The 11251-nt window shown below is 51.5% G+C and overlaps 2 protein-coding genes across 2 annotated transcripts in view; both read right to left on the reverse strand.

The window, feature by feature from the left end:
- The window catches only part of COL11A2 (collagen type XI alpha 2 chain), a 35980-nt gene extending 33577 nt beyond the window's left edge, over positions 1-2403 (reverse strand). Inside the window, 1 exon segment of the mRNA XM_027876265.1 lies at positions 2319-2403. Within this exon segment, the coding sequence (XP_027732066.1) occupies positions 2319-2403 (85 nt within the window).
- A 1325-nt stretch (positions 2404-3728) lies between these two features.
- RXRB (retinoid X receptor beta) lies at positions 3729-11221 on the reverse strand. The gene is given in 11 exon segments (XM_027876278.1): positions 3729-5119; positions 5397-5502; positions 6049-6140; positions 6265-6397; positions 6600-6729; positions 7114-7146; positions 7148-7287; positions 8587-8766; positions 9301-9457; positions 9842-10092; positions 11141-11221. Coding segments are annotated over 11 exon segments (1389 nt in total). The 5' UTR covers positions 11160-11221; the 3' UTR covers positions 3729-4971.
- Between the last annotated feature and the right edge of the window lie 30 nt (positions 11222-11251).

The following is an 11251-nucleotide window of genomic DNA, read 5'->3' on the forward strand; positions in this document are numbered from 1 at the left end:
AGAGATAGGTACAGAGAGAGAGAGAGACATAGAGACATAGAGAGGTGCCCAGGAGATCAGGAGAGCTGGACTGGGCGGGGTGGGGCAGAGAAAAGGCCCTTTGAGTTCTGGAGCTGGGGAAACCACGGACTGCCCACCCCTCCCCGGCCCCCACATGTGGCGGCTCCGCAAACACCAACTCACAAGGGCGGCTTTCAGACACAGAGACAGAGAGAGACAGAGACACATACAGAGACCCCAAGCCCAAGAGACCTCAGACTCTAGCCCATCTCAACATACACACACACACACACACACACACACACCCTACCTAGGAGAATGCTGTTCAGCTCTATCAGCTCCCCACATCTAGCCAGGCTCCTCACGTCTATAAGCATGAAATCCTTGTATTTGGTCCTACAGGCTCCTCACATTTGACCTCACAGACTCCCCACATTTGTCTCACAAACTTTTCACCTTTGTCTTATGTACTCTCTACTTCTGGCTCGACAAACATCCCTTCTCCTTTTCCCTTCCCACACTGATTCCCCTTGCCTGTCCCATGGCGTCCTCACAGTCCACAAGTGGTAGTGAGAAACATATCTTCCCCTGTAATGTTATGGACCCCATCTTTACATCTATTATTAGAGTAAACTCTATGGTTTCTTGTTTCCTACCTCAAATATACATACACACACACACACACACACACACACACACACATATACACACATACACACATATATAGGGCATCCCAAAAATATACATAGTCCATCTTTCTTGGTTTCCCTTTGCGTCTATGGCAGTTTGGCCCTCCCCAAATTCAAACAGATGCTAGAGGATTTTTCTCCTACCTTAAGTTATCCTGAAAAAAGCAGGTGGTTTTTTTTTAACTCCTTAAATTATAGGGATAGAAATTCCTTAAATTCCCAATCTCTGAGAGGATCAGCTTTGGAATCAGAAGACCTGGGTTCAAATCCTACTCTGATGACTACTATCTGTGCCCTTGGGCAAAACATTTAATCTCCCTGGGCCTCAGTTACTTCATCTGTAAAAGTAAGGGATTGGACTAGAAGACCTATGAGTTTATTTCAAGATCTATAATTCTATGTACTTCACACTTTATAGTGTCTGGGGATTTTTCCTACTGTACTCTTAAGTGAAATCTTTTGTGCCACAATTTCTAACCTGTTTTCCTTGGGTGAAAAAAAGGATGAAAGAGGAAAGAGAATAAATTAATATGCTTATTGAATGCAAATTGTACCTCATCTCTTCAAAGGGGATCCCAGCCCTCATTCCACCACCTGGTACCTTGGAGTCCTATTCCTCAGATTCTTCTGTGAAACCATACCTCCCCTCTCTGGTCCCTTGAGAGTAGAACTTTCTCATCTCAGGAAAGCTGGGGGAAAGCCTGGGGTCCTGGATGCTGGGGTCCCGGGGGAACAAGCCTGGTCGCAAGGGGGGGAGGGGAGGGGTAGGAATGCAGAGAGTTGGCTCCGATCTTAGACACCTGATCCCAGCCCCGTCCGGCCCGGCCCGTTGGCAGCGGCCCCAGCGCTCTCCAGAGCCAGCCGCGTGGCAGCAGCGAGGGCACGGGGGGGGGGGGGCACCAGTGGGGAAAAAGAACAGGGACAGATAGAACTAAGGAGCATGGGAGTATCACAAAAGCTCCCCTGAACCTTTGACTCATCCCCTAATTTCTCCCACTCTCATTCCACACTCCCAGAACAGAGAAAAGATAGAGACACATCGAGACAGGTACAGGCTCCCCTGTTGGTGTCGGTGGGCTCCCAAGTACCAGCAGACCTGCCCACTGAGCAGGATAAGTCAGTTCACCTAGTGAACCTCCCCCCCTCAATGTATAGCCTCCAATTTCAGGACTCTGAATGGCGACTCTGACATCTCTTCCCCAGCTCCCTTTCAAAGAATACAGGTGTTCCTAGGCTCCACTTACGCACGTTACCCTATGCATCTTTTCCAACACCCGCTATTTGGAAGCTGAGATGTAAGATGAGAGGTGTTCCTGTCCACTCTACCCTCAAGCCTGAAATCTAGACCCCCAGACTCGATCTCCTCGCCTCCCCTCCTGGGACAGGATGTCCCATCTCCAATCCCCAGAGTTAATGACACAGGGTGCCAGGTGTCTCCTCACACACTACTATATCCCGCCCAAAATCTAGGTACCGAAATTTTAGGTGATCCTCCATCCTCACCAGATCCTAACACTCCCAACCTCATTCCATCCAGGGACTTAATTCCCCTATCCTGCCAGATTCCCTCAAATCCAAGGCTTCTCCCATCTTCCCAACTCTGGTATCTGATAACCTGGCCTCACTTACCTGCTCGGGCTGGGGGAGGCGCGCTCAGCCCCAGCACCAAAGGGACCAACAAAAGGAGACGTCTGCAGCGGCTGCACCGCTCCATGGCTGGGCGGCCGGGACGCCCAGGTCCCGAGGAGCCAGGGAGCGGAGATGGAGGGAGGGAGGGAGGAGCAGCTGGAGGCGCTGGGACACCTGACTCAGGGAGGAGCAGCGCGCTCTTGGTGCTCGAACTCCTGGGTCCCCTGGAGAGGGGAGGTTGGCTGAAAGCTGAGGACCGCTGCAATTCTCAGCCCTAAGATTCCATGCACCGAAGGGGAGACGCCAGGGTTCCAGCGCTGCTGCTGCTGCTGCTCTCTCCTCTGCCGCAGCCACTTGTGTGTCCCGGGCCACCCTACCAGTCAAGAGCCCCCGACCCCGCCCCCGGCCCAGCCCCCCCCACGCCCCTCCCGCAACCGGAGAGGGAAAATCCCACCTCGCTTCTCACACCTTCTCTGGGGAAATCCCTGCTCCGCCTATGGGGACCAGGACCTAGGTATTCTACTCCTCTTACCTTCCCAAGGACCTAGGCATCCTGTCCTCTTACCCCATCTTTTCTAGGGCTCCAGGTGCCCTGCTTCCCTTTTTTCCTCCCTAGAACCCAAGCAATTCTATTCCCAGTCCCGTTTGGGGGCGGGGTCCGGGTTGTGGGGGGCGGGGCCGGGGGGGGGTCTCCCCTATAATCAGTTCTCCATAATTACACACACCCCCGCCCCTCCCCGCAGAGGTAATTACAGAGTCCAGGTATTTATAGAAGAGGCTAAAGATAGTGATGGGCGGGACATTAGGGGGACAGAGGCCCAGAGGAATCAAGGATACTAGGGGATGAAAAGTATGGAGGACTCAAGAAGAATCCGGGGCACACAGTACTAGGACTTTGAGAGTGGTAAAGAGATAGGGACGGGGAGCACAAGTGGACACAGAAGAATCAGTTTGGGGAAATGGACTTGGGATTGTGCCCAGGTGCCGCTATCCTGGGATCTTCAGCACCGACGGGATGCGCCAAACCCCAGGGTCTGCCCGGAGCCCTCGGTGCGACGGGTGAAAAGCTGGGATTGAACAGACACCGCCCGCTCCTCGCCGCCTCCGCCTAAGAGGGGGGGCGGAGGTGGCAGGGAAACAAGGAGCCTTTGAAAGCCGGCTCTCTACACTCACACCCTCCACTCCACCGACCCCTGCCCCGCCCCTAGCCTGGCACATCCCCCCCCCCCGGACAAAGCACTCCTTGTCCCCCCACTCCCACCCCTTCAAGCCCCAGGGAAACGCCGGAGCATCTCGGGAGTCTGAGCGGTATTTCTCTCCCATTCTTGAAGTCACCACATAGGGACAACACAACACCCCTTTTCCACTCCCTGCTCCCCCACTCCGCCCTCCCCCACAGAGACCCCCACATCCAGAAAAGCAGCGGCTTTAATTTGAAAGCATTTTTTTTTTTCGGAAAAGTTCTGTGGGAGAGCTGGAACCTATAGAATCATGCAGGCCCCAGAAGTCACCCCCTCCCCTTTCCCTAGGATTGACCCCTTCCTCCAATCCCTGCAGCAACCCTGCCTCCTCAAACCAGGAGCTCTCCCAGTCAGGGAGGGCAGGGCAAAAAGTTTATGTGAGTACTGGGAAGACATGATTATGGAGGGAGGTGGTGTAATCAGGAATTGGGGGGTGCGGGGGTCAGTGATTACCGTTATCATCTCAAAAGCATCTCTCTTGAACAGCTCCCTACTCAAATCACTCGTCTCCCTGCCTTGGCTGCCCAACAAGATTGGGCAGATAGAAAGGATGAAGTTTTGGGAGAAGACAAATCACTCATGCATGGAGATCCCCAGGGATGGATAAAACCTATACCATTCCCCTAACCCATTTCTCTTTCACCAGTGGGAAGATCTTTGAGACTAACCCTGGCTCTCCCTGTAAAACCTCAGCAAACCAAGGAGGATAAAAAGAGAGTCTATCCTTCCCCATCCTACTCTCTTTCAGTCTGACTGGAAAGGAAGATGGCCATAAAAAGAAGGATCTAAGAGCCAGGCTATGAAGATTTCAGAGAGATTCCTCTCCCAGTCACTATTACCATCTCCCACAATCTTTCCATGTCTTCGTAAGAGAGGAAGGCATGAGCCCCATGGCCAATGTCCATCATCGTGTGGAGGGGTCCTGCCCCCCAATGTCCATTTCTCTGAGTGAAGAACAGAGCCCCCGTTTCAATTGTCTTATTGGAAAAATAGGGAGGAAGGGGAACGAGCTCAAAAGGTCCCCAGACAGGGGAACAGGGTCCTGGGAGAGAAGCACAGCAGATCCCCAGTGCTGTACTGAGGGAATAGATGGGGGAGTGAGGGGAATCATTTACCAGTATGAGAACTCAGTTCAAAACTTGGCCATCCCCTATAAGTTAGAGGACCAGGCCAGCTGAGGACAGGGACCACCCCATCCCTCTCAGGGTTCCGGGGTCTCCTTGAATGCTGGCATCACGTGAACTGGTGTAAACCCCCTGGGGGTTTAAATTTAGTTCTGTCCTCTATCCAAGGTCCTGAAGCTTTCTTCCCCACCCTTACCTCCCACGGTTTGGGGCCCATCTTGCATTCCAGCCTCCCTCCAGGCCTCCATCCAGGTATGAGGGTCATCCCCCCCCTTCTAATTTTCAGTGTTAGGCAAGCTGGTGTGGTGCCTCTAGCATCTCCATGAGGAAGGTGTCGATGGGTGTATCCCCGATGAGCTTGAAGAAAAACAGATGCTCCAAGCACTTGAGGCCAATAGATCGGAGGGCAGGGAGACGAAGGAGCAGCTTTGCGAACCTGGGGTGGCAGGGAGGGAGAGTGGAGGAGAGGGGAGATAAGGGGAGGAGATCAGAAACCCCTCCATAAAAATGTGTGTGTGTGTGTGTGTGTGTGTGTGTGTGTGTGTGTAGAAGGGAAAGACAGAGAGAAATAGAAATTAGAGAGACAAATTAGATACACACACATATCCATTATTGGCATCAACCCCCCCCCATCTCCCATCTCTCCCTTCCCCCCTCTTTAGTTCCATAAAAAATACTTTCCAAGGCTCTTCCCTGTCCCCTTCCCATCTCACCGTCCCTGCTGCTCAGGGTATTTCTGTTTACAGTATGACTCCAAAGATGCATAGACTTTCTCCCTCAGAATCTCTACCTCCCCAGGGTTGGAGAGGCCCTTGGCATCTGCAAGAGGGAGGAGGAAGTGGAACGAGAGAGGATTAGGTGAAGAAAACAACTGGATGAAAGAGGAAGATAAGAGAGAAAGAGTAACAACAAAGTCAAGCATCCTTCCCCCCATTACTCTCACTCCCAAGGAGCCCTCTACCTCCACATTTAGCGTTGTTTTGCAAGTGTTGGCTGTATTTTGTTTTCCCAGGACACTAGGGAGGAAAAAAAATGTCTCTGGGTTATGAAATAGGACATCTGTCCCCAAACCAAGCTAAGAGGATGAGTTTTGAAATTCAGAAGATGTCAGAAGGGTTTCTGGAGATCATCTAGTCTAACCCTATTGTTTTATATATAAAACTGAAGTCCAAAGAGGTGACTTGTCCAAGATCATACAACGAATAACTGGCAAAGCCAGGACTTGAACCCAGGTCTTCAAACGCTGAAGTCGAAAGTTCTTTCCACTACTGCAAAATGCCATCCCGTAACAGGAAGATTATATTTAGGGAGAGGTTGCTTGGTTCCTTGAGAGATCTCTGGGTTATCTCATCATTGTCTCCCTACCTGGGTTGAATAAGATAATTGCCCTCAGACAGCCAAGTTCTGTCTTATCCATTCGCATATCACGCATTTTGGACACCAGTTCAGTCAGCACCCTAGGGAAAGGCATGGAAATCACACTTCTATCCAGCTCAGGAAACGGATGAGCGAAAGATGGCCCCACATCCCCCTCCGCATCAGCCAGGTACCTAATCTATGAGTGCCCCAGGGAACACTGACCGGTCAAAAATGGCTCCAACACCAGCTGAATGAGCAGAGTTTCGATGGACATGGAGCCCTGTGGCAAGGAGGATGCCATCCCTGACGGAGATGGAACGATGAGAGAAGGAGGCGATGAGGAGCTCATTCCAGCCTAAGAGGCAGAGGCCATTCGGTCAGGTGCCAGAGACCAGGCTGGGGAGTTATTGGAGTTAAAGGGAGGGGGCAGTGAGTTTCCCTACTCAGGACAGTCTGTCCCCCTAGAGGTGACTCAGAGTAAAGGTCCCAGGATGCCAGGAAGTCATGTCAGGTCAGGGTCAAAAGGTCACCTAGACCAAAGGATAGAAATCACTGACCTGCTCGGAGAAGGATGACCTGGTCATCCAAAGGCAGAGAGGAAAAGTGCGGGATCCTCTTTGCCCACTCAACCAGTGTAAAAAGCTGTTTGTCTGCTGCCTGACAGATGTTGGTCACAGGGTCATTTGGCTAAAAGAGAATGACGATACACAGGGTTGGGGAAATATTAGGACCCACCCCCTCTCTTACATAAATCCCCACCCCCCATGCCCAACAGGTTTCCATCCCCTCCCCTCAGCCAGGGCTACAGTCTTCCCATCATTTAAATTTCTATTCCATCCCTTATTGCTGGGGGAGGGAGGGTTAGGAAGGGAGGGGAAGGATGAGACCTTGGGGATAAGGGAGGGGAGGGAAGCTTGTTTATGTGTCTTAAGCATTCCTGCCCTGGAAACCATTCCTATTTCAATGATTACTATTTGGATTATTGTGAGCCAGAGGGACCTCAGATATATATTCAAGAACTCCCTCCCCCCAGTGTCATTGGAGAAGATGGATCTCTCCCTCATCACTCACGCTACTGCCGCCGCCCCCGGCCCCCCCCGGGCCCTTCTACGCCCTGGTCACTCTTCTGCTCCACGGCGAGTTCAGCCTCCAGGATCCTGTCCACGGGCATCTCCTCAGGGGCCCCCCCGGCCCCCTCCCCTTCCCCGTCCTTCTCCTTGCCCCTTTGACGCTCCTCCTGTACCGCTGGGGAGGTGGGAAGGGGGAGAAGAAAAATGGGTGGGAAGTCAGAAGTGGGTCATGGGGGGGTCATCAGCATAAGAGTCAATCATATTCTTGAGGGTCACAGGGGACTAAGGAGAACTAAGGAGGTGACTGGAGGATGTAGATAAGTTAGAGGTGGGTGCCTTGGTGAAGGAGAGGGTCAGGAAGGAGAAGCAGGGATCACCTACAAGGTCAGAGAAACTATAAACAGATAATAACATTCTCTCATTTAGATAGATTTTCAGAAAGCACTTTTACATTCATTATCTTATTTGATCCTCACAATTCTATGAGGTAGATAAGGGTGAGTACTATTACCCCAATTTTATAGGTGAGGAAACTAAGTCTCGGAGAGGTTAAGTGACAAGGTCACCTACCTGGTAAGTGGCAGAGCCAGGACCAGAACCCAGGTTATATGATTCCTGGTACAATTTAGGGTTGTGTAGGGAAAAAAAAAAGGCAGGCCTTGCAGTTTTCAAGAGACCTAGGTTCTTGTTCTGGTACTGCAACTTACTGGCAGTGTGACCTTGGGCAAGTTACTTCCCCCTTGATAAGCTTGCCCCAATCTGTAAAAATGAAGGGGGATGAACTAGATGATCTCTAAGGCTCCCTCCAGCTCTGACATTTTGGGATTCTTATAGTGAGACTCTCAGGCAATAAAGGAAAAAAGAAGTAAGACTGCCCCAAGCCTCCCCAGAACTTTATGCCACATAGGGACAGAAATATCCCCCAGAGGTCATAGAGAAGAAAGGCTTGAGGGAGTTCCTCCTCGAACCACAAATGGTCAGCAACTGGAGGTCAGAGAAGAAACAACACGATTATAGAGTGGAGGAGAAAGCCAGAGAGGCTCTGACCATAAGTTATAGAGAGTAACGACTGACAGAGTGGAAGAGGTCAGAAACACAGAGAGGGTCAAAGAGCTAGTCCAGCTAGATGGGTTCCAGAAGGTGGCTAGATCTGGGGTAGACACACCACTGCAGAACCACTGAAAGAGGAGGTGGAGAAACCAGATCAGGATCTTTGGGGCAGACCAGCTGAAAGGGGAAATGAGGAAAGAAGACATATGGCAGAGGAGGAAGAAAGGGGTAGATGGGTTGGTTTCCTTACTCTGGTTCTCTTTTTCTTTCTGGCTTGACTCTAAGGTTGTAAGACAGGGGCTGGTGGACACTTCAATCCATTTCCCCCACTTAACCTCAATGAAGGAGAAATTGGAAAGAAGACCAACAGATGGGACGGGAAGAGGGATGGGGCTGTCTTAGCTGTACAAAGGTGATTTCTTACCCTCCCTCTTCATGCCCGTGGCAAGGCATTTCTGGTAGCGGCAGTACTGACAGCGGTTCCGTTGCCGCTTGTCCACAGTGCAGTCCTTGTTGTCCCGACATGAGTACGTCAAGTCCTTTCGGATGGTTCGCTTGAAGAAACCTTTACAACCTTCACAGCTGTAGACCCCATAGTGTTTGCCTAGAATGGCAGGTAATGGTGAGGGAGGGGGAACACAAGGGGCTAGGGAGAGACCTGTGACCCCAAAGTTAGGAGACTAATCACCTTCCCTTCCGAACCCCTGCAAACACACACCCTATTGTGTTGCCTAAAACAAGGATTGGGACCAGGACCCAGGGACATTGACACTTTGCTTACAACCAAGTCCAAGTTCAGTGACGCCCGTGTTATATACAGACTTTACATATATGTCAAGTGACCTGCCCCAGCTCACAAAACCAGTAAGTGATGGAACAAGATTTCAAATTCAAGTCATCTGATTCTAAGACCATTTCTCCATATACGTCATGCTGCCTCTTCTTTACCCTCTTTAACCTTGACAGGTAACCTGTGGGACATATCCTCTGATTTACCCACCCAGTTCCTAAAGCTCTCACCAGGCCCCTTCTCTGCCTCTTGGATGACCGCCACTCATTTATCTAAGTTCCAACTACCACAAGTGGGATATGGAGCCCCTCTCCTCACTGAGCTTTGAGTGACCCCATGATACCATACCTGAACTCCTGTCCCCACAGATTGCACAAAGACGTTTGCCAGCCCCTGGACCTGCTGGGGGAGGTGGACAGTGCAGGCCTCGAACACCCAACAGTGGCGGCTTCACATCTTCTGGGGGGCCGGACCCTCCCCCAGGGAGTGACACTGTGGAGTTAATCTGAGGGGATATTACAGGGATGCCTGTTGGGAGGGCTAGTGGTGACAATCACAAGGACCTAAATCTACTCTCCACTTCTTCTATGATCTATCTATATCTATAGGTAGGAAAGAGGGCAGAGGAGACTGAATACAGGTCCAAGGATGATGGGAAGGGGAGGTCAAAGGAATAAAGTACAATTGTCAACTTTAAGAGTGACTGAAAGGTTATTCATCATGGTAAAAAGGGCCAAGGACATCATGGATCAAAATGTCTGAGGTCACAAGGAACAGAGATTCACACCAGGGCCTGGTGTCATGAAAGATCACCAGGTTATATGGAAATTCAAAGCAGAGTCAAGGGTCATATATGGTTCAAGAGGATCATGGGATCACCACAGCTCACCTGGGGACTGCTGACAGGGCCATAGGGTCCAGGAGGGGCTGGGGGAGGCAGCCCAGGCGACCCCATGGAGGAGCTGATGACAGGGAAGGGGGAGCCAAGTGGTAGTTGGGGTGGGCCTCCTGTTCCTAGGAGGGATGAAGCTGCAGAGGGTAGGGGAGCCAGGGGGGGCCCAGGAGGAGAAGGGGGGGGGCCCCCCCGGGGAGGGGGTTGTGGGGATGAGCTCAGGGAGGAGCTGTCTGGGCTTCTACAGTCTGGGATGGGAAAAGAGGAGAGACACAAACAGAGACAAAGATGCAGAGAGACAAAAAAAAGAGAGAGATAATCAGTCTTCATCTGGTCAATTACTCCAATTCAAATTCAACAAACATTTATTTAGGACCTACCATGTGCAAGTCCCTGTTGTAGGCACTGGGTATACAAAGATAAAAGGAGACTTTAAACTTTCTCCAACCCAAGTGAAGACACTTTATTTGCCTTTAATCATTTTTGGGTTTGCCTAAACCAGCCCAGGGCTAGGGAGAAGACACTCCTTTTGGTTAGGAAGTTGCAGAAAGCTTTGGATTTGGGGGGGGGGGGGGGATAGAAGTAAAATGATAAACTCTTATTCTATTCTTCTTGAACTGGGAAAAGATTTGGGACCCAGCTTAAAGGGATGTTAGAAACCATCTCATTTCACATATAAGGAAATTGAGACCTAGAAAGAAAAAGCGACTTGTTCAGGGTCCCACAGCTGGTAAGAGTTGAAGAGAGCATTCAAACGCTAATCTCCTCTTTCCACTACATTTTCCCCAGAAGTGAGCTGGGAGGCATGAGACAGCAGAAGAACTGGTCTGTGAGTGACAGAATGAACATGGACACTTAGATCTGAACTTAGTGGAGGTGGTCCGGAGCCTACCTAGTCTCAGTGTGGGTGGGGTCATAAAGGCTGTCCACGAACCACCCCCCTATCATAGCAAAATCAGCCTAAGCTCCTAGTTCGGGTCGCCCAGAGGGGGAGATTGGAAGATGCTGACCCCTCCCTGACACGTGCTCCGCCCCCCAGCCCTCCTTCTCTCCAATCCCTCCCGAGTCAAGCAGAGTGCTGTCCACGCTCCCTCATCCCACTCCAGACTCTAGATTTAAGGGGGAGCGAGACCCTCCCAGCATTTGGATTACCCATAAGCTAAGCGTTCGGCAGGGAAGGGGGAGGGGGGGACGGTAGGCAAAGACACCCGTGGGTGTATGTAGAAGGGGAAGAAGACATGCAGATAACACCGTCGTTCAACCGCCCGCCCTGGCCCTACCCTGCCGACCACTCACCCCGCCCGCTGTCGCCCATCCCGTCCCGTCCCGCTCCCCCCCGGCTCCGGCTCCGGGGCTTGTTGTTCTCCGGCCGCCACCTCCACCCGCCGCCGCCACCACCGGGTCCCG

Source organism: Vombatus ursinus, unplaced genomic scaffold (assembly GCF_900497805.2).
Source record: "Vombatus ursinus unplaced genomic scaffold, bare-nosed wombat genome assembly UNPS02014811.1, whole genome shotgun sequence".
Classification (NCBI taxonomy): Eukaryota; Metazoa; Chordata; class Mammalia; order Diprotodontia; family Vombatidae; genus Vombatus; species Vombatus ursinus.